We start from the raw sequence: 23,790 nt of genomic DNA on the forward strand, positions 1-23,790 counted from the left end.
CCTTGGGCCATATGAGATAGAAACCTAGGATGAAAAGAAACCTGCCAGATTCAGAATGTATATCTGGTTGACCACATACCTGCTAAAACCAGTCCAGATTCAATTTCATAATATCGTATAGCTGTCGAGTTAACGAATGCTTAAGCTGAGTTTGAGCCAAGCACTTGGTTGAGTGGAGAAATCGGAGCTGGCTATATCGCCTCCTCTTGTTTTGTAATTTAGTCTTCTGTATGCTCAATGAGTGTTTGGTTTAGACTACACCCTGGCAAACTCACCCACCTGGTGAACAACTCGCCTAGGTGCAGGTGAGTTGTGCTGGGCTCAGCCAAACTTTAGGTTTATAATTTATAATGATTTATAATGGAAGGACCCACAAAAATAACAGATGCCAGATCTTTTATTGACTGCAAAGTACCTGCAATGATGACAATGATACTAACATGATTGTGAAATTGACTCAATGGGCTGCATACCTTTCCTGCACCAAAACAGTTGGAGATACTAAACAAACTTAGATCCCAGAACCTTCTAATCTTTGAGCAAGCGACTTCTTGAAGACTGTTTTTTTCTACTTTTTAAAGTTTGACATGTCATCTGATGACATGTCTTATTTGAATAAGACTGTTCCAAAAATTCTTGCTCTGCCTGTCTAGTCTGATATAAATCTACTTCAAATAATTACATGATGCTCAACAGCAGATATTATTATCTTTAATAATTATTTTTATTATCTTATTAGATCATTTTGTCTGCAAGAAATTAACAATATTTTGTTTATAATAGTACAAGAGAAATTATTCCCTTGTGCATTTTTCCCGTCCCTTGTTACCATGGCACTTTGTAATATATTACTAACACAATTCCACGTAATAGTTCCATTATGTCTCTGACATTCGTGTCTCATTCTGCAATGCAGTAAAATCCGCTCCCAAAGGGAAATCGTCTTGCAATGCATATTAACACTTTCATCACACATCAGTGGTCTCCAGTGGAGAAGGGTGATTAGCTGTTGCGGGATGAATGAGTTTCTTCTTAGTTTGATGGAATACGGTGGCACCAGATTGTTCCTGCCAGCACAATCATCTGTTCCATTTATGTTCAGTGGCTTGGAACATTGAAGGATTTGTAGGTGCTGAGCCACATGCTTGATGCCTCAGGTTACCTTTCTTGTAATCTAAGGTATTCGGAATAGAATGGGCCTCTTGGTCTTACTTGTGTATTCAGAGCTGGAAGCCACAAACCTTCATATTCAGTACATGAAACGCAACAGTCTGTGTACCATGGACAAAAGATATCAAACATTGCTATGTTGGCTTCATGTGCAAGTTGTCTGAATGTGTTTATTTGCATATAATGCTGGTTGTTGATGTTGTGTTTTTTTTTGTTGAGGATATCAAGCAAACTATGAAGGATACCTGGAACTGAGGCATTGGTGTATGTCCCCTTCAGCATACATTTGGGGCCATGCTCTGCTTCCAACTTTCTGGGGACAGTTTGGGGAAGGCCCTTTTCTATTCCAGCATGACTGTGCGCCAGCGCACAAAGTTGCTTAAAGACATTGTAGGATGAGGTTGGTTTGGAAGAACTTGACCGACCGCACAGAGCCCTGACCTCAACCCTATCAAACACCTAAGGGATGAACTGGAATGGAGATTGCGAGCCAGACCTTTTCGTCCAACGTCAGTGCCTGACCTCACCAATGCTCTACTGGATGAATGAACAAGAAATCCCATCACAACACAGCGGAAGCTCTTATAGCTGCAAAGGGGGGACCAACTTCATATTAATGTCTATGTATTTAGAATGCGAAGTCCCTGTCGGTGTAAAGGTCAGGTGTCCACTGGACGTTCTTATATCAGATTAATACAGTGTCTGTGCCATATATTTTTAAATATACATTACTAATTAAATTTAGGGTTTAATTTGACTTGTAAATATTTGGCCTAATTTTACTCCAGACTTGATCAGGGCCAGAAGACTCAAAAGGCCCTACAGGTTACATTTTTTAAGAGCACTCTTTGACATTTTGTCTTTTTTCTCTCTTGCTTTTGACATAAAGGTAAGCTTTATCCAGGCTCATCCTTCTAGAGACCTGCTTCATATGCGTAATGCATTACTTAGTACTTATTAATTACATAATTTATTGTATAGGAAGTAATGAATGGCTCAGGAGCAGTTGGCCTGCAATGAAACCACTAGACACCATTTTGTATTTCTGGATAGAAACTGGTGCGGAAGAATGTTTTGTTTGTGAGGTTTTGATCGGCAGAGACCACCTGCTTTCCATTATTGCATATGGTTTGTGACCTGTCTCGGCATTGGGGATATACATTTGGCAGGAACCTGGCTTATCGGCTATGGTTTGTGGGCTCCTCATTGAATCCACAGCAGGATGGATATCCAAACAGTTGTTTCACACAAACGCTTGGCACAGTAATTTCATACCTAACAAACATGTACGAAACAGAACAGACTGTACCTTCAGGATTATTGTAAATCAGGAGACTATTAATATAAGTAAGAAATTAAAAAAGGGAAAAGCTTGGAAAAAATGGAAATATATATGAAGTGATTATTGTCATTATTTTGTAAATCTTCCAAAATGCATAACAGCCCTATCGTACGCCACCCACCATTATCTTGCTTTTCTATCCTGGTCCACGATTTGTAGGAAACATCCTATTTTGTCCCTAATTTTTGCCTGCACCCAAGCATGAAAAGATTAACCTATTAATGTGCAACAGCACAGATCTCCATCCATGTTTCATCTCTCAGCCAAGGGAGCAGGGAAAGCCAAGTGTCCCTTGACCCCGGTACTTAACAAATGCAGTGGCGCATATATTTCCACACACACTGTTACACTGACACACACTCACACATGATACACACTCATGCTAACACACAAATACACACTAAGGCAAACACACAATTACACATACACACTCATGCTAGCACACATTCTAAACACATTTATATATGTACTCTCATGCTAACACACACACATATATATACTCTCATGTGAACACACACCCTCTTACACACAATTACACATACACACTCATGCTAACACACCGGGGCAGGCTGGCCTGGGTGCAATTGGAATGAAATATAGTTGTTTTGGTATAGAATAGATACGAATACTTGATCAGTGATAAGTGATAACTCTGTTCACACATGTATAGAGGAGGGCTGGCACTTTCTGGTCTGGGGGCAGGTAAAGCCAAGTGACCCCATCGTTCACTTGCCCCACGTAATTAACATACGCACTGGCACACAAATTTAAACACATTCTTGCAATAACACATACTTTAACACACACTTATACACTCATGCTAACTCATGCTTACTCACACTCTCTCTCACACATACTCACATACTCACTCATGCTCACACTCATGCTAACACATGCACATTTACACATAAACATATACTTTAACATATATACATACTCACTCCCTCCCTTAGCCTCTTTCTCTCTCTCCATTCCTCACCCTCTGTCTTACTCTTTCATTCATCCTCCCTCTCCTCACCTCTTTACCACCCTGGAGTATTCATTCTAGCTGCTCGCGCTATACTTCTCCTGCGGGGTTCCCCCAAGTTCCTGCCTCTTGCGAATGGGCTAATCCAAGTTGGACAGGCCCTTTTTTTAAGCGGGGGGCGGGGGCGATTGACCCTGTTCCCCCCTGGGCCAGACTACTCCTGTTTATTGTTTTTTATATACTGTCTGTGGACTATGGCTCTCATATCGTTAAACCGGCCTACTACATCACATAAACAGGCATGAGGCTTTAAGGAGACATGGCTGTGTTTTGTTATACTTTGCCTGTAACCAAAGGCATGCCTGCTGCTTTAAACTACAACTCTAATCATGCTCAGCGATGCCTTTATAATAGGAGCTGTAGTCTGCAGGCTTAAACATTGCCGAGGCTGCTTGTTTGTGATTCTAATAGCGTTCATCAGCCGAGGGCTGCCCTTTATCCCACGCAGGAAATAGTAAAATTATTTTACATAGAAATGTGTTTTGTGCAAATATGAGGTTAATTAACTGCCTTTTACTAGAAAACCAGAATTCACTGTTCTTAGACCTTGACATTTCACAGTCGGTAACGTAGATGCCTCTTCTTCGGTGGTCCAGAGGGGTTGCCTGGCAACAGATGCTTCAAATATCACTGCAGTGTATGCTATAATCCTAGCTGACTGCATTTTACACCAAAATCATTATTCGGTGAAAGAAGCAGGAAAACACAAGTCTATCTTCCATGTAAGGTTTATTAGTTTTTAAAAAAAGGAGTTTTTTATAATGTTTAATCTCATTTTTCTTTTTATGATTCAGACCTTGTTGCTTCATTTTTAGGGGCCCGCCAAGACTTGAATGTCATTTGAAGCCTGTCACTTCAAATATTTAAAAATGCCATTTACAAATATCTGTCATTAGATATGTCTGTAAAAGCCGAGTCCTATTATTTGATACAATCCTTAAAGGGCTGTCTTCAAACAGATGACAACGATCAGTGATACCTTGATGAAAAAAGTAGCTGAACGTTGCAATATCATTAGGTAATGTGAATTGCAAAAAGGGCTGAATAAGCCCTGCATGATGTACAGTTAAAAAACCTCCCAGCATTACCAATGCATTGTTCAGGGCCAACTCTTGCAGGAGAATCTAATTGGGGATGGTCCTTCAAAATGCTTAGTGAGGTCAGGGAGTTCAAATGTTTAAACAAACTCTCAATTAACCACTTGCCCAGCATAGCACTATCCTGTTGCCCCTCTCTTACCCTGTGCAGCTTTGCCTCTTTGCGCATGTTCCTCTGTCATAAGCTGGCTAGCAGTCCGTGTGTAGACTACAGAGAGCACAGATCTCCGCTCCTGGGTGATACAGATGGCAGTTGGGTGACAAGTTTGTTACCTAGACGAAGGGTTACCAGGTTTGGCCTAAAATAGGCCCTAAACGGCTAGTGAATAAATCTGTGCCTCTCGGTGTGCACGTTTCTTGAGGTTGACCACCTTCACTGTGTATTCTTACCATGAAATGGCTCTTGTCGGACGGCACTGGTTGCAGGGGTCACTTCCACATGAAATGAGTCATTGGAATGGAGCCCTGGGCCTTTTATATCTTCTGCACGGGTGCCCAAACACAAGTGTTTAATACCCTTTAAACTTTTAAATGCTTGGCTTACATTATTTTATTTTAACAAAAACATTTACAATTTTCTTCCTGTGTGGCCTTATTCCTCAGTTTAACCTTGAATTAAAGAACTTATTTGTGTTACTTTGACCCCTTTACGTCATCCTTTTGAACTCAGCTGTTAGCAAGACATTCTGGATCAAATAAATATTGTTTACAAATCTGCCTGTAAAACACGATTTTACAAAGTACAGCCTCCAATGGTTTATTCATATAGGAAGCTGGCTAGTAAAACTTACCGCACGAATGTTTAATGGTATAGTCCACATGTCCATGATGTGATTTTGATTCCTGTTAAATATAATTTGTAATAAAAAAATAGCTTGGAACAGTACAACAGACCTGCAAGCCCCCAGCTTACATTTCTAAACAGCTTCCGCCTATGGCCCAACACTTTTCGGAACATCTGGCTCAGATGGATAGCAAGACAAGTAAAAGGTATTGATTCTCAGTTAACAAAATCAAAGAAGATTCGCTGAACTAATACAAATGTATGTTCCAGAATCCACCGTCCCAAAGGAGTGGCAATGGTCCATTAAAACATGGCTCTCTTCCGGGATGCGTTGAGGTACATTTTCAGACTGTGCCTACAAAGGGCATAAAACCTTTAAAATGCAAAATACTTTTATCATGACTTAAAATGTTTAATGCTATTTTACTTCATCAAAAAGAAGAAAAAGCTGCATTTGCTTATTATTGACACCTTTATATTTTTTTCTTTTTCTATGGAAAGCATACAAATATCTATACACTCCACCAGCAGAAATTGATGTTAGTGGTCAGATCAGGCCTCTGCTCTTCTTGTGACATATGGGCATGGGCGTAGGAACCCCTAAAAATCTGGGGGGACAGCATTTTTCCCCATCAGATCCCCACTTTCTCCCCATCTCTCTACCCCCTCTCCCCCTTCTCACATTATCTACCCCCTCTCCCCCTCTCCCCCTTTCTTACTATCTACCCCCTCCCTACCCTCCCTTCTCACACTATCTACCCCCTCCCTACCCTCCCTTCTCACACTATCTACCCTCTCCCTACCCTCCCTTCTCACACTATCTACCCTCTCCCTGCCCCTTCACACTAGCTACCCTCTCCCTACCCCCCATCTCACTGTCTACCCCAGGGGTGTCCAAGTCTTTTTCTGCAGTGGGCCACTTCATCAGAATTGTATACGTGCGCGGACCGCACTCATTTTTCACTGTGAGAAAATATGGCCTTTAATAAAATATGCAGATTAAAATAAAGTAAATTACACAAAACCTTTACTTTTCCTCTCACTGATTTCTGGGCCTAGAAAGTTTTGTGACTACAAATTCAGGACTCAGGATAATTAAAAATGAAATAGTTCTATTTATTCTAGGGATGCACCAAAATGAAAATTCTGGACCAAAACATTCAGGGTCCAAAACCGAAAATGACCCCCCACCTTTAAAAATAATAATAAAAACTCACATTTTTAATACAAGTAGGTAACACGCCACAATTTGACAAAAAAAAATTAGCAATATGACTTGGCATGATAGGAGTCACACTCCTATCATACCCAGGCAGCCAGTACATGCTGGTACAGGGTGGCTGTAAGTAATGTGCAGACCCCATATTGCTGGCAGCATCAATACACAAGGGGGGCAGCTAGCTAGGTGTCAGCATGTACTGGCTGACTTGGCATGATAGGAATGTGATTGCTAACAGCAATCACAGTCCCATCATGCCTAGGCCCAGCACTTACACATCCAACCGGTAAATGCTGGAACCTAGGCATGGTGGGACTGTGATTGCTGCTAGCAATCACACTCCTATCATGCCAAGTCAGCCAGTACATGCTGGTACAGGGTGGCTGTAAGTGATGTGCAGACCCCATACTGCTGGCAGCATCAATACACAAGGGGGGCAGCTAGCTAGGTTTCAGCATGTTCTGGCTGACTTGGCATGATAGGAGTGTGATTGCTAACAGCAATCACAGTCTCATCATGCCTAGATTCCAGCACTTACACATCCATGCTATCACACACACACTCATTCATTCACAGATTCATTCCCTCAATCAAGCATACTCATTCAAACACCCTCCCCGCCCCCTTACCTGCACTGCAGCTCCTCCATGCCGCTCACAGAGTTCAGCAGGGGGCGCGGCCTCCCTCCGCGTTCTCTGATATTGCACAGAGGAAGCAGGATGTGATGTCACGTGAACTCTGCTGGGTTCCGCTTCCTCTGTGCAGTACAGAAGACCCTCCCACAGGTAGGTAGCAGGGTTCGAGGTGCGGACCGCGTAAGATCGGTTGCCCAGGCTGCCGATCTTACGCGGGCTGCACCTCGAGGTCTCGCGGGCCACATTTGCGGTGTTTCTATTGGGGGGCTCCTACGGCCCTGGAGGGGGGATTTCTTCATTATCGGTCCCCCTGCATGAGTTACTGGGGGGATCTGTCCCCCCCGGTTCCTACGCCCATGCATATTGATGCCCACGGGGGGGCCAGCATGGGCTATAGTGGGCCTTGACTGTTGTGCGGAGGAGGGGTAGGCTTTTTTGGCGGGAATTTCGGGGGTGGAGTTAGGGGTAGATTATATAAGTGCCTGCTTTCCCGGGCTCAGGAACCATTTTTGTGGTTAGCTTACCTGGTTGCGTGTCCCACCCTCCCTCCCCTTTTTTCTTTTGTTTGTGGGTTGGTGTCGTTTGTCACAGCCTGTGGGGCGGCAGCTTGCCAGGTATCCAGGGGGTTAATGTGGTGGTAAGTGAATGGTTGGTAACATCTGGTGGTAGGTTCTTGGCTGTCAGTGCTGGGAACCTCAGGTCAGGGTGGGGGCATCTCGGTATGTCCCTTCCTTAAGTGGTATTGGGTTATGCTACCTGGATTACTTGGCAAGCTTGAGTGTTTATTGTAAATATTTACATGTTGGTGTTTGAGTCATTGTCCTTGTTAACGCACCTATGTTTTGTTTCAGGTTTGGCGTGACAATGACTCTAATAAATAAAATTGGCTGTGGCCTTTTCTTATCCATATTCTATGGTGTGGTGTCATTATTGGGGTTTTTTAAGGGGGGAGTATGCCTAGCCCGGAAGATCGAAGCTACAACAGTCAGGGATTCAAATGACCTACTGCAATACACATGCGTGAATCAAAATCAATTTCTCTTGATCCAAACATTTCTTTGCTATTGCGCTACCACAATGTATAGAAAACAGTTGGTCCTCTATACATTCTATGTAGTTGACAAAAGTACTACTTGATATATTTTTTCCAAATAAATAAATACAAACTCTATTTAAAAGTGGAGCTTCATTTCATACTGTTATTTGCTGAATTTTTAGTTCATAACATGGTTGTATGACCAAGAGAATGAATTACCTTTCATGAAACAGGTAAAAAGCATTGGAGTCCTGCAGGTCATCAAAGGAACAGAGCTAATGTCTTTTAAACCCAAAATGCATAGGTCTGCTGCTGGCCTTACCTCCCTCTTTCCATGTCTGCCGAAACATTCGTGTTTTGTCCGCCTGGCTAAGCATTATGGGTGGCGTAGTCCGCCAATAGCTCTAGTATCCAACATTGTCTCAGACGAATACATACAAACAAGGTCAGCACTTAGGGTTCTAATCAGGGGAAGGCTGGTATCTGTTGGCCCCTTGCACCCTCAGTAACTAACCTATGCAATGGCACACATATTTTCACACACACTCTTACACTTACACACACATACACACTCATGCTAACACCGACTTACTCATGTAACACACACACACAATCGCTCTCACACACTCCCCCAACACAAACTTACACATCCACACCCATGCTAACACACACTCACTCTAACATGTATGCATATTAAATCCCTCACTCACTTCCTTACCTTTTTCGGAGCCTTTTTTAATAGCTGCTTGCGTTATGTCACCCAGCTGCATTTCTGCCTTCACAGTTGGGCCCATCCAAGTCACACCAGCCCTGTTTGAAGAATTTCCCACCGACCCCTTGCCCCCAGGCTGGTCCGCCCCTGGTTCTAATACCCTGGGAGCTTTGCTGGAAAGTTAAACATTTCATTAGTTGTTCATTGCCATGACTCCTTTTTTGCCTTATGCAGAGGTACACCAGAAAGCTTCTCCTGCAAGAAAGGCTGAGCACCAACATTGCTCATGGTGGAAATTTACCTGTGTCTGTAGTGGACAATTTAACCCCTTCAGTCCCAGGGGTTTTTGGTACCTCAAAGCAAGGAGCAATTTTGCCAATTTTTTGCGGTATGTCGGTTCAGCGATTATTGTTATTGTTATTTAAATTATTATTTATTGTATTATTTTAGTGATTTTTTTTAAATCACTAATAATTTTCTTTTCTTTGTTTTGCTTTTCAGCATGGGAGAAGAGTGAGCAAACATGGTTTCTCACTCTCCTCCCTGCGATACCCCTGCACCGATCACACTATGATCTGTGCCTCATCGGAGCGATTGGATATGGACAAACCCTGCAGGGGATATCCTGTACTCCGATGATTTTCTGGGTGACGCCTGCACTGACGTGACCCGGAAGGGAATGCCCGATCGCATGATTGGGCATTTAAAAATATAACAGTTTTCCGGCATTTCCGCGTTTTTCCGCGCCGGAGGCTGTTACATGAGATTGGGGAGCAGAAAGCCAGCGATGCTGGCTTCTACTGACAGGGGGAGTCCAGGCTGCCAAGCCTGATCTCCCAAGTAGCGGCAGGGATGACCGCTGCAAGAAGGTCAGTACGTGCCGGTACGGTACGTCCATATGGGGTTTCTTTAGATGCGTTTTTTGACGTACTGGTACGTCCATAGGGGACAGAAGGGGTTAATGATGTTCTATGGACCTTAACAAACCTTGCCACGGACACCGGTATCTTTGACCCTTTGCCTATCCATGGAGCTGACCCTGTAACAGTTAAATCAGTGAGATCTGTGAACGTAACCCCTAGTTGTCTCGGCCCCCTCTCACTTGCTTAATAGTACTTAAATAAATGTTATACCAGCACACACACCAGCTCAGTATTTACCTATATGGTAGGCCAGGCCCTGCATTCAAACCATACACATTTGCACTCCAGATTATCAAGGCAGTGCTTCTGAATCTTTTGTTTCTACCAAGTACCCAAGTACATGATTTTTGCCAACCAAGTTGCCCAACTGTAAAGCACCTACCCCTTGTATAACTATCAATGATGAAAAACAGTACTAACATTTTAGTAAAAAGGGTACACATACAAAAGATTGAGAAACACTGTATTAAAAAAACAGCTCTATGAAGCCCGTTAGTGAAAGAGATCACGTCCTTTTTATATCAGTTCAAAGAAAAAATAAAACAAAAGAAGTAGTCAAGAAGCAAATATTTCCAGCAGAGAGTTACCGTCTCCCCACCAACGCAACCTAAAAAATGAAAAGATGCTTCTGTATGATCAAACATATTCTCGCTTAGCACTTTTTGACATCAGAGTTTAAACAAATACAGCCTTGTGAAGAAAATATCCAGGTATCAAAGAGGAATAATGGAATGAAACGCCTGAAGGGGTTAAACGTGAAGTCCACTTTTGGGATTAAAAACCAAGTGTATCTCCACACAGCTGTTTTTAAGAAAGAGTATTAAAAATACAAATTACAAGTGAACACTCGACATCTCCAATGCTGATTTGTTGTGTCCTGTCCCACACCAAGTCTCATTCTTAAGTCACTGAACAGACGCAATCCCTCTCCCATTTCTTGAGACACACAGGACAGTTCAGCTCTCAAGGAAGCAAATTTTGTCTCCTTGAGTCAGATGGCTGCAATTCTCCCCCAGGGCTTTTTTTTATTTTTAGGAGTTCTTAGAAAGAATATGCTTCCACTCCACACCGTCAAAATAACTTTTTAACAGAGAATCAAAAGTAAAATAATCTTTCTTTGTTACAAGCTCCACATCTGAACAGGAACTGATAATATAAGCAAGAAAACAAAATTGGAAACAGTCCAAAACATTAACTTCTAAGCTGTTAATTTTTCAGAGACATTAACGTTCTTCCGAGAATGGAGCTAAAAACCAAAACGTAAATTGGGAAGGGGAACAAAAAAGTGGCGGCCTAACTTGATAGGATGTTTAAGTTTTGTGTAGGCACAACCCTTACATTAGTCCTCGTATTCTTTTGACGTTGGTGTCATTCCGGCAGTCGACCGTAAAGTCTGAGTTTGCTCATGTTAAAATACACCTGCCACCGCGTCAAATAGCTTTCATATTGCTGTTTTAAAAGCAACCACTTTTGACAATTATTTCGACTGATGTGATTTTGAGTTCCATATGTTGTGTGTAGAAACCAAAACAGCAGGCCTCATGGCTTATGATCAAACTTCCCAACCCGTGGAAACCTTTGTCTTGGACTTTCTTGACATTTCACGCTACTTCCAAATGTCTTTTTGTTCCACACGGAATGTTATTCTGTTCCTGGTGGGTTCAGGTCTACTTCACAAAATATTTCGTCATGATTGTAATGAGCAATGAGCTGTCAAAATTGTATTTTTGTCTTTTTTTTTTTTTGCTTACTTGCGTATTCCCTGTAGAATGGCGACTGTTTCCTGTCATAATCCGATTTACTATTTTATATTGTCAATCTTTTTCTCCTAATTGGAAAGAGGAACATATCCTTGTATGAAGGTACGAAAGTTCTCTTTTCAGAATGATTCAGCTAGGCCGTCATATTTGTGTGTGTGCCGCGTTTTCAAATTTATACAGCTAACGCAGGAAAAAAGTGGAAAGAAATTAGACAAAAACCAAGTGTCTCAAATAAACTGGTGAAAATAATATCCCTAACAATTGATTATACTAAGAGTTGGTGAGCTGAAGATATGTGGGATCAGAGTCTATTGTTAACATTCAAATGTCCAGCCCACAGGGTAGGATCTCCTTTTCTTCCCGAAATCAGCTCTTTATTGCAATTACTGACTCATAGTTTTGTTGCTGGAGGCAAAAGGACAATAAAAGAAAAACAGATCTTTGAGTGGCTGCAAAAAGTCCTTAGGATGCTGTCCTTTTTAATTTTTTTTGGCACTGGAAAGGGAGAGTGTCATTCCTTCACTGAGCAAAGTGAATTCTGCTGGTATTATAATCCAGTGGCTCCCAGGGCCATCCCTGCACTGTGGCTCATACATGGAATCGTCTGCATGGATTTGGGGAAATCATGGCTGACCACTCGACCGTTTTCACCGCTTCCTCCTGCCGTGGAAGGCCTGGGTAAAGTTGCCATCCGTACAGTTTCTGTAACCGTTTGCTGCGGAATCAAACAGAAACCCTTTTGAGAAGAACAGGGGCGTTCAACCCCTGTCCCTTACGTCAGACGGTATTTTTTTCTTTACACATTGACCTAGATTTAGAAAAAGACTAAGCTAAGTCTCCGAGCAGAAAAGAAACGAAATTGCCATTTGATATGCTATCAGGTGGAGAAATAGTTTTGACAGTTTGATAATTATTAGCAGACTGCCAATTGTCTGTAGAATTGATTTTATTTAAAAGGATTAGTAAAATAGATTTGCCTAACTGTTAAGAAGACCTTTGGGGATCATTCTTATTTAGAAGATAACCTTGAAGATGCAAAGTGCCTAAAATTTAGCTTTTCCAGCATATCATGTAAATATATACGCTATATATTTATTTACTGTATAGCTTGGTTTACTTCAATGTGTTTGTATGGTGATATAAAATGATTATTGAATACCATGTTAAATGGTAGACATAAATCATATAAGATCATTCCAACTAATAAACAGTCAGGATGGGGCAGAAAAGATGTGGGTGGGTAGGGAAGCACGTGAATAATTCTTGCACGATCTTGCCCCTTTACAAAACAGAAATAAAATAATAAAAATGTTTGAAATAAATAGTGGCTTACATTTTATTTAGGCATCATAGGGGTTTATTCACTAAAAGGAGCGTGTCTGTGTAGAAGAGTTGTCGTTTCAGTACTCTCATCTCACTATTCATTATGAGGGTCCACAAGTGATCTTCTGGTGCAAGACTCTCCTCCAAACACTCTTTTAGTGAATAAACCTATTATGGTGACTATTTCTGATTAGGCTCTACCTATTTCTGCTGAAACCCTTATTTGCACAGGATACACTGCCATGTGTACTGTCTCTGTGACTCTGTAATGCATGATACCTTGGTGACTATGACTACACAAATATACTTTATGGGATGAACATCTTATAGAAGATCTACATATTTAAATGGTAATATAAATATTTTTAAGGTTATAGATAGAAGTAACAAAATGTCCGCCAGTTTAGATGCCACCTTCATCTTCTTTGATTCGCTCCTGGACTTGTAGCAAAATTCGATAAGAGCAACCAACATGGCCAACCCTAGACCTCCGATCAAGATGTAGAAGACTCCTGCCACATTACTCAAACTCAAAGCGCTTGTCTTGTCCTGGAATCAACCGGAAAAAAAAAGAAGAAAAGGAGTAGACAGAAAGAGAAAGAAAAAACATATGTTATGAAATGTAGAGGTGAACAGTCCATTTCCCCAAGCTGCCTGATCCTTCCACTTTTTCATAAAACACACAATAGAAAACATAGAAAATAGAAAACATCTCGCAGGCCCATGTCAACTACTTCCCTTCTACTTATTTTGCAGGTTGCAATGAAGAGGTTAAACCTTTTTGAAGTTGTCCAAAAAAAAAAATAATTCTCAGAGATAATCTGGAGAGCAGGGTTCCGCTCAGCTAAGAAGCGATGGGAGGCTTTTCTATGGATAAAAACTTTAAATGCTCTATGACACTGTTAAAAACGTGTCAGCAGAATGCAAGCTCTTAAATCACTTGGAATTAAAAATCTGTTGAGCAAAGCAAAAAGAAAAAACCTCTTTTCTGATGGTCTTGGTAAAACTGCCACAACTAATATCTGATTCCAATTGAAGTTGAGATTTAGGAATTTAATTATCCTTAGGATAAAGTTGCCTATGGCCCTGGTATTATGTTTGATCCATGTTGGTTACTCTTAGTAGGAAATAATGTAGTCTGTTACAGCTCTATTGAAATTTTGCCATGTTCCTCAGATTCTGGATGATTACCAGGTTTGAAAAAAATGGAGACGCACTGATGGTCCAATGGTTTCAAACAGAAATTTCATCCACCAGATGTCAACTTTCCAAAAAAGTTAAAAAAAATAATAGAATATTGGTGAATATTTGGTGTATTTTATGGAGCTATTGGAATCCTATAAGGAATAGTGGAGTCTCCTCACCAACATGTAACCTTAAGGTTGAACCTGCATTTAGAGCATATACATACTTCAAAAAGGTTTGTCAACCGCCAGACACAACACATATAAATTCTAAATGCCGTGACCCCATTCTAAATAACTGATCCCATGAAATCCTTACACCCCACCCTGTATCACAATGCACTCCACATCCCACACCGTGTGGTCGTCTGAACCCGCTTGCCTTGGAAGAACTGCTTCAGATCATAGGCATGCACCACAAAGCCGACAAAAAAGAGGAATAAACGCTTTCCGCCCGCTTCTGTATCTAAGAGCCCCACTAATATAATTAAACTAAAAAATAGGTTGACGTGTATTGTTGGGTGTGATAGATATGTTCTCTCCCCCCCCCTCTCCTTTGTATGAAGCCATATGTAATGACAGATCTTGGTTGCATATATATTTTGGTTCATCCTATACTGTTAAATCTTGTAAATTAACTTTTCTGTTGCCCAAATGTAAAGTAAAGCCGAAAAAAATGTTTTGTGGTGGACTGAGGTTTACAGTTGAACTTCACAAGTTCTCATAATGACGTGTTATAATAATTTACTATTCATTATGGAGCTAAGAGACAGAAAAGAAGAATAAAAGGCTAACCCCCCTCTCCTGTATTTAAAGTGTATTGAGTTTCTGACATAAATATTAAAAAATGGGGTACACATGACCTAAAAACTGAATACATTTATATATGAGATTTTCTTTGTGCTAGTCCTCATAGAATTCAAGCTTTAGCGACTATTTGTTGACAGTTTCAGTTAAGTGCTACTATTCAAAATCTCAATAAATCAAAGACTGACCAATTTAAGGTCCAAGTTGACTGCCAACTTTGACAAAAACAAAACCCCAATGCAAACTCCACAGGAGTAGAGTCTATATCAACAGGGTTTGACAGCATCCAGATACATATTTATTGAAGAATTGAAAATTCCAATCTCGAAACCTATTGACTCAACTTGACAGCATCTTAATATCTGGTGAACAGATGACTTGGTGATTGAGTTTGGTTTGACAAGTGCTGTCAAGTTAGCTCTGTAACTCAACTGTCAACATGGACTTTAGTGAACAGACCTGTCCAATTGCATGTATGTGTCCAATTGAGGTAACTATGTCTCCATTCTCTATAGGAAGGATATCTTTTTGAGTATGATTTAAGAATGATGGTAATTTTAGAACATCCGAAAGCAGAGTGTTCCTATGAAACCTTTCGTAAACTGAAATGGCGCAAAACTAATATGTTATGAATGCTCTTCGGATTTCTTTTGATTCCCGAAAACAGGTACCAATGTAGGTCTTTTGTAAAAGCTGGTCTTTTGCAAAAGTGGCAAATTTTCAATAAATGGGGGATACCTCTACCTAGTTGCATGTGTTTCATCAGAACATGAAATAAGGATATGAAGGTTATTTGTACACAGTGTAGATACGTAGGTATTTAGATGATATGTTTAAGTATATGCTGCAAGAATAACCCCAGCATAAAGGTATCTAAATTCTCATTGGCTCTTTCTGCGTTTTGTGTAGTTATAAAGGACATTTTAGGTCAAAGGTTTCAAGGCATGACCCCCCCCTGAACTTCACACATGTTTTTAGGATACATAAGGTATTGCTTAGTAATGGCCAATGATAATTGTTTTTTGATGTGGGAATTTGAGGAATTCTATTGCAGTTGGACATCCCTTTTGTTGAGTGATCACTGAGGTCCACCAGAAATAGCCACAACCAAGTTGGGAGAGCTATTTGCGAGAGCGAGGTTTAACTCATTGACATATCTCCACTTCTTAATGCACACATCACAGGAGAGGGCCCTCTATATTATTATTATTATTATTATTAATTGTTTTATATAGTGCCATCAAATTCCGTAGCGCTGATATCTGATATCTAATATCTAATAACAGTTTATCCTAGTCTGCCAATTAACATTTTATAATACCTTTTGAATGTATGGACGCTGGGTAAATTGTTGACACTATAAAAAAAATAATAATAATGATAATGTATATTTGGGGACGCTACTGCATGCATTAAGTCACTTAACTTTTGAGTTACATTTTGAGCTCAGTTGACTACAAAAAGCTCTACAGGATCAGTGTGGCCACCAATTTGGGTTTATGCCTCATGCACTAGTGAGATGAGAGTTGAAGATTTCAGATTTATAATTGGAGATGTTTATGCTTTCTATGATAGTATACTGTTCCTATGACTTGCTGGAGCAGATGTTTTAATAATAACAAATGCATGTTATTTGTGACAACCCATTGTGTACATTGTGGTTGAGTTATGTTATAACCAGGCTGTCAGTCTTTGAATAGGCCGTAATGTTTCTTGGAATATTAAATGTTTGGTAATAAATTGAAAAATGGGCTGGATTCACCCAGAACAGACTGTATTGCAGCTGTTCCATTCTAGAGGGATATGAGAACATAACAGCTCCCAGGGAATAAATTAATGCAGAGTTTCAAGGCGTGAGTTGAACATTTAAATTGACATTGGAATAGCTTGGGAGTGGTTAAAACTGTAAAATAACAAGACTTTCCGTAAATTAGACCTGTCACCAAGCAAACCCCCCAAATCTGTAATGTTAACCTATCAAGCAAAAGAACAAAGTTTGCCTTCATGAAAGGCGGGCTGGCCGTCACGCCTCAACCCTGCCCACTTCTGCTAAGGTGGGTGGTCCTATCTCTGTCCACTCCCAGCACTTACCGTGCCTATGACACCATCTCTACATATAGCCACACCCAAAGTGAATGAATTAACCTTGAAAAATCTATATGTTCTGTCTCTGTCCTGTCTCTTGAATCTAACATACACTTTTGTGTGTCTGACTAATCTTCTGGCAAGAAGTCCACTTCAAACAAGGTTTAGGAAAAGTAAGACCCTTCGTCTTTTGTTAAACTATGAATGGACTGGCTGAGGTCTATAGCAGTTTTTGTCCAGAAACTGCTAGTTTTAGATCGATTCGTTGGTACACAAAATGAATGACTCCAGTTTGTCACCGCTCGAAGGTCTCTGTCTGTTTTATAAACATTTCGCTATTGAACAGAGCTCACAAAAAATGGATATCTCAACAACAAATCAATATTTTGAAAGTGATGGAACAAGTAACAGTTCTCTGTGCTCCATTACATGAAATACTGTGGGTCGCACTTTCTTTAGGACATGCGTGTGCCATTACAGATTTACGATTGTGTACTTCCATTTTGATGAGTGTTTTTTCCCTGGAATCCTAGCTTTTTGGGTACTTTTGGGTACTTCTTTCATATTTCGTCAAATATTTTGGATTAATCTGGTGTCCTTTTTCTCCTTACCACATTTAGACTTAGTAGTGATGTCACTGTACATATGATTGCTGAGGGCTTTATTGGTATTAGGTTAAGATTAAGTTAGCATCACAAACAACATTCCAAAAACATGTACAGATATGGAAAACATACTACATTATATAAGGCTGTGTTTAAATGCAACATGTTTATCACGCTTCATAGTATGTACTTTCACTGGTTGTGATTTCAGATATTCTCATCACTTATTGTTTTAGTCACATTATGTATCAGTGGATGACATTTGTGTTAAAAAACTGTTTTTTTTTTACAGAAGAATTTTAAAAAGGTCATTCTAAAATCTAAAATGTGCAAAAAGAAACCAATGAGAATAGCAAATAGAAAAAAAAAATAGAACAAGAAATCAATTAAAAAATAAAAATAAATATGTTAAAAAATTCCCTGCAGTGGCAAAGGACATGTGTAAACCCTGTTAACCAATCAGAAGGCCCCTGTAGCATCATGTGATTCAAGGCGGGTACTCTGTGAGTGGGATGACTAACCTTACTTCCGGAGTCTTTGCTTCCACATTCCCCTTTATCGTACCACCATTTGCTTTTCAGCTTGTCTAAGACGCCTTGCTCACTGAGTTTCAATACCGCTAGGTTTACAGCACCTCTTCAAACCAGGGGATATAACATAAATAACATTACCAATGTTATTTTATGTTATTCAGCAGCATAGCAACATTTCATTGAGGCATTCATTGACGTATGCGTGTACCATGACAAAGTGATACGCTTCAATACTCCATCGAGCTCCCCCACCCTAACCCTCTCATTCCCTCCATCCCCTAGAACCCCTTTCTTTCCCCTCTCTTCCAGCCAAGCCAGATGAGTATTAACTATATCACTTTGAGTAACCAGCAACACCCGCCCCTGCCAGTTTTCGTGTTGCACCCGGTGTCTCAGAAGCCAATAGTTTCCATTTTGTTTGATTTTCTAGCCTCCCCTTTATGGCATTTTTTTTTGGGGGGGGGGTTGTGACCGTTTCTGGGATGGGTGAATACTAGGTTTTGTCAAGAGTGCAGTTCATAATGGGAAATCCACTAATAATTATTGGAAAATAATACTGTTATTTTACATTATATACAGTATTTATATCTTATGGCTTTTGAGTCTTCTGTTCTCAGTTTGTTTATGTTATCCATATGGTGAATGTATAACCATTTTAGATAAATCCTAATACCCTGTTTAATTACCAACCATTACCCTCCACCACACTTTTCTTTTCACTTTATCTTTGTATATATTTTTTAAATTAAATCTAGTTTTTTTTCGGAGTTGTTAGTCTTGTTGATATCGCCTAGCACCCATGTCGCCATCTGTAAAAATTTTATGTTAAGCCTGTGAAGCTTGGGGTCTCTTTAAGAATTGAGGTTCATGGAGCCGGGGCTTTGGCAATCAAGGTGTACAGGGCAGTTGCTGGTTACTATCCATGCTGTTTTTTTACCCGCTAGTTTGTTCTTACTGGGGCTGACCTTGGAATCACCTCCCCCGCTGCCGCATTCTCCCTTGTCGTACCACCATTTGTTTTTCAATTTGTCCAAAAGCCCCTGCTCGTTCAGTTTTAACACTGCCAGGTTTACTGGATTTCTTTAAAAATGAATAGATAACACTCGATAAGTTACAGCTTGAGAAATCACTCATGAGGTCATGAGACAAAGGATAGGTGAACCAGCTGCAAGCCTCATCCTTAACCACATGCACCCATCCCAGGTTGATGGAGATCCAACACCTTCAGCTTTGAACAGAAACACATTTTTTGTTGACTACTAAACAAGGCCGGTATCTCTAGTTGACTACTAAGCTTCTTAGAATATAAACCTTCTTATTTTTATTTCTTACTGGGAATTCATTAAAAAAATTTAGAAATAATTTGCTGGAAACAGCTGGAAAAGGGACAGTGCCTACAAGCCAGGTCTATAAAAACATTTTAACACTTATGGTATCTTACTGGCTTCAAAGGTGTCATTTGTCCCAAATTTTACAGGGTTAAAGGGTTTATTTATCATTCTCGTGAATTATGAAATTACAAATATAGGTGAAATAAGATCAGGAGCTACAAATTTATTTTTGCGTTTCTACAAAGCAACATGATATGGGGGGTACTCTTTAAAAAGATCACGTAAAAGAAAGGCTTCATTTACATTTAAATGTTCGTTCTTTGGCGTGTCACTTAATAAAACAAAAATAGAAAAGCCATACTAAAATAGGCTATTATCATTTTCTCAGTAATACGTTAATATAATGGGCTGTTAAATCACTGAGCTGTTAAATAATTTTAATAACGGGATATTGTGTAGGAATCCTATACAATGGATTAAAATGCTGCTGTAGGAACCCCAGGTCAGATGTCACCATCCAGTCTGCCAAAAAGGTGCCCACCTGAGACGTCTAAGGCACTCTAGGCCGTATGGCTTTCACTAATGGCTTACAAATGGTAATCGCTAATCTTGGCAGGGGGTCAGAATACTTTGGTAGCCCACCTATAATGCATTGAGCCTAACTGCTGGAAAGAGGTGGACAGCACTGTGGACGGACTTTGTCCCAGGACCTACCAGTCACAATACCCTACCTCTTCTTCACCCACAAGTTGGGGTATGAGTAGCTGTTATTACTAAGAAGTTGATTGTTCTATATTAAAATTCTTTTTTACTATTAGTAATAAAATCATTGGACCTAATATTTTATTTTCGTTACTTTTTGTTCAACTTTTGGTACACACTTAGGCTCTTATTTAGAAGCTGTTTTGTGAAGGATCAATGGTGCCAAAGAGACGCTGAATGGATGGAGGTTTAGAACACAAAATAAGATTTTTTTTATTATTATTATATAAAAACTGCATTTGGAATCAGGATGGACCTTGCAGTGGAAAAGGAATCAGATGAGAGGTTCTGGCTGGACAACATTAAATGTCAACAGCAATCCTGATTTTTACCATCATTAGACCCCGTTTTTTTCCCTGATCTCTGGCAGCGGGGGCTGGGGTGAGGTGTATTTTTTGAGAAGAAGGGGGGGGTATAAATTAAAACTGGATCACCAATCCTTCTGAGTGATTCTCTAATGACAAATAACACACATAGATAGACAAAAACCTTTAGCAGCGACAATGCAACAAGTGATGCTTTTGAGAGAATGATGCAGGAAAGAATGATTCTGGCTCTGCATATGTTAAAATAAATAAATTCTGCTAAATGTGTCCAAAATGTTGCTGGAAAACACAATAATATCTACCAAAATTCACATATAGTGTCTTTCCACTGGGTAAAAAAGTGATTAAGTATTTTCAGTCCTTATACCTTTTCAGCAGATATAAGATTATAGAATTATCTGCACACTAAATTTACCAAAACTGCAAACATTTTGACTTTTAATTACAAAATATATCTCCATGAAACAACAAAACGCTCACCCAATGTTAGACGATGAGACGGGCTGTAGATTTATCTATTATTGCGTGAACTATGTTTCTTTCCTACAAATAATTGGGAGTGAGACTAGCAGACACGGTTATAATGCTTACGCTGTAATGCCAACAGACATTTCAAGGATAAGCCTTCGTAAGACATTTAAAAATAACTTCATGACCGAAGATTTTTTTTTACGGTGCGTCAAACACCTAAGCCTACATTATCCAGGTCAAACGGAAGATGTCTAAAGTATATATTGGTTTGATGCTAAACCCTTTGAATGCCAGGCGATTGACATAAGTATTTGATTTCAAATGTATATGATGCCTCTGAATTAAGGGGGTCTGATGTCATCCTAGGAAGGGTCTGTGTTTCTGTTGGTGGCTATGTCATCATCGGGGCTGTAAGCAATACTATTTTTTTTCTCCTATTTTTTTTCTTTCTCCTATCTTTAGATTGTACTTTTTGTACTTGTGTTGGTATAATTGATTTGGAGATATCCTGTGTAAGCGTAAAATAACAGAACTGTATTACTCACCCCATTCGCTGTTTTATAAAACGTTGTGCTATGGGATATGTATATATTAACATGTATGATGATAAACATCTGGGTAAGGTGACTGGCCATGCTGAGACAAGGACATTTGGTATGTATGCGTGGCTAAGATGTGTAACGTAAATATTTTAGTGTATGAAATTTGGTTCAGTGTACTATTCTGATTAGGCTGAGAGTGCTATGTGTGACTGAGTGGTCTGAGTGTATTTTGGTTTACGTTAGCAAGGCTGAGAGTTGTCAGTATGCTTGAGTTTGCATCAGCAATCGGCATACCTGGGAACTTCTGGGCTCCGGCTACACGGAGCCTTCCCTTGCGGGATGCGGCCAGGACTGCACACGGACGTCAGTGGGTGGTCACGCTGACGTTGGTGGGAGTTCCTGCTGACGTTGGGGAGTTCCTGCTGACGGCAGCGAGAAACCCCCCCATTTAAAGGAAAAATGGGCGGGGAGCGGGCGTTTCAAGACCCCACTCCCACGACCCAGAGGATTCGGGTCTTGACCCGGAGAAGCAGTGCTCACCCGACAATCTCCAGGTCAAACCTGGAGAGTTCCCAGGTATGGCAATCGGTATGAGCAATAGTTCAGCGGTTGTGAGTTATGATAAAGATAGTGATGTAATAAGACACTTGGGGATGGTGTTCAATTATTTCCGGGGCTATTGTTTTATTTCCTTCCAGCCCTGGATGTAACATAACAATACGGTTGTAAAGACTTGCAAGAATTTATCAACTGCTGCCAGCCATATCAAGCATAGCACGACTCCACTGAAGACGTTCCTAATTTAGCTTGAAAGGGGGATAATAATCCTTTCCAAGAGATTTCTCTGCGGATTTACATCCAATTTATGTTTAAGTTAACCATCATGTATGTATGTCTCTCGACACATTATGGCTTATTTGGAGAAGTTCAATTTAAATTGAAGAGATACCCAAAGAGGCTTAATTTATTTTTAAACATGGGTTGGCTTTTCTGATACCATTTCATTTGCACAAACCTTATTCTTATACTACGAAGGATATCCTTGTCTGTTTAAAGTGTAGCTGTTGTTCCTCTAAAAACTAATTTGAATACCTGGGCTCCGGCTCCCCACAGACCTCCTTCTTCAGGGGGACTGATTATATATGAGTGTGTGAGGCCGAACAGCTATGTGGGCGGGACTGATGCAGTTTATGGGTGGAGCCGATTACTTTTGTGCTGGGGGGGTGGTAGAAATTGTCCGACAGTGAGTTGTGTCTAAATGCATCTCCTGTGACCGAGATTTTGTGCCGTGATCCAGAGACCTAGAGACTCCGGGCAAAACCTGGAGCTTTTCCACTCTGTCTGCTAGAGGACCTTAATTGGATCTTAAATTATTGTGATTACTTAATTTTATTAATAGTGCCAACATTAACAGGTATACTAATCGAGAATGCTTTTTAATCTTGAAGAAAAAAACAATTTATAGCCTGTTCTGCAATTTTTTTTATTGAAAAGGCCAATTGCCTACTGCTACTCCTTGGGCATCAGGCATTTATAGTGGATTAGAATGTCAGCTTCTTTGAGCCCCACCTTCTCTTTAGGTGGTCCCTCTATTATGTATATCATCTTTTCAAATCTGACAAATGAAAGCTTTTGAGTTGTTGTAACCCCAGAGTAGCTTTTGACCATACATATGCAGAGCCAGGTATGAAATAGAGAGCAGCAGAAGAAAAACAATATGCAATTATTAGGAAAGGATGTAGAATGGGACATCAGAAGCGGCGACATACAACCCCCACAAGAAAACATGAAGTTCATGGAAAACAATAAGACCTACCTTGGGCAGGAAAAATAAACAAAAACATATTAATGGTCCTTGGAACCTATGGACCACAAGTCCTAGGATGATTTGGAAGATGAAGTTGTAGACCATAGCTGTGTGAATTGCAGAGGTCCCCTAATCACTACTTTCATTCATGGTGAATATCTAATTTTCTTCTAGGAAAGTTTGGATTAATTTGCCCCATTACAGGCAAATACATAAATAAATAAATAACTGTGGCTGATATATGATAAGCCCAGTGACGTTTATAATATATTTAAATGTCAATAGCAGTTTTGGTGTCACAGACTAAAC

At 40.1% G+C, this 23,790-nt stretch overlaps 1 protein-coding gene across 2 annotated transcripts in view; it reads right to left on the bottom strand.

The window, feature by feature from the left end:
• Positions 1 to 10,437: 10,437 nt before the first annotated feature.
• Positions 10,438 to 23,790, bottom strand: part of GRIA1 (glutamate ionotropic receptor AMPA type subunit 1) — a 90,181-nt gene continuing 76,828 nt past the window's right edge. Inside the window, exons 14-16 of one of the 2 annotated variants that reach the window (XM_053462359.1) lie at positions 19,208 to 19,322; positions 13,443 to 13,577; positions 10,438 to 12,441 (exon numbers count right to left, since the gene is read on the bottom strand). In XM_053462359.1, the coding sequence (XP_053318334.1) occupies positions 12,253 to 12,441; positions 13,443 to 13,577; positions 19,208 to 19,322 (439 nt within the window). In that variant the 3' untranslated portion in view covers positions 10,438 to 12,252. Of the gene's footprint in view, positions 12,442 to 13,442; positions 13,578 to 18,230; positions 18,346 to 19,207; positions 19,323 to 23,790 lie in introns of both variants that reach the window. The other variant, XM_053462360.1, reaches the window with a different exon arrangement.

Source organism: Spea bombifrons, chromosome 4 (assembly GCF_027358695.1).
Source record: "Spea bombifrons isolate aSpeBom1 chromosome 4, aSpeBom1.2.pri, whole genome shotgun sequence".
NCBI lineage: Eukaryota > Metazoa > Chordata > Amphibia > Anura > Pelobatidae > Spea > Spea bombifrons.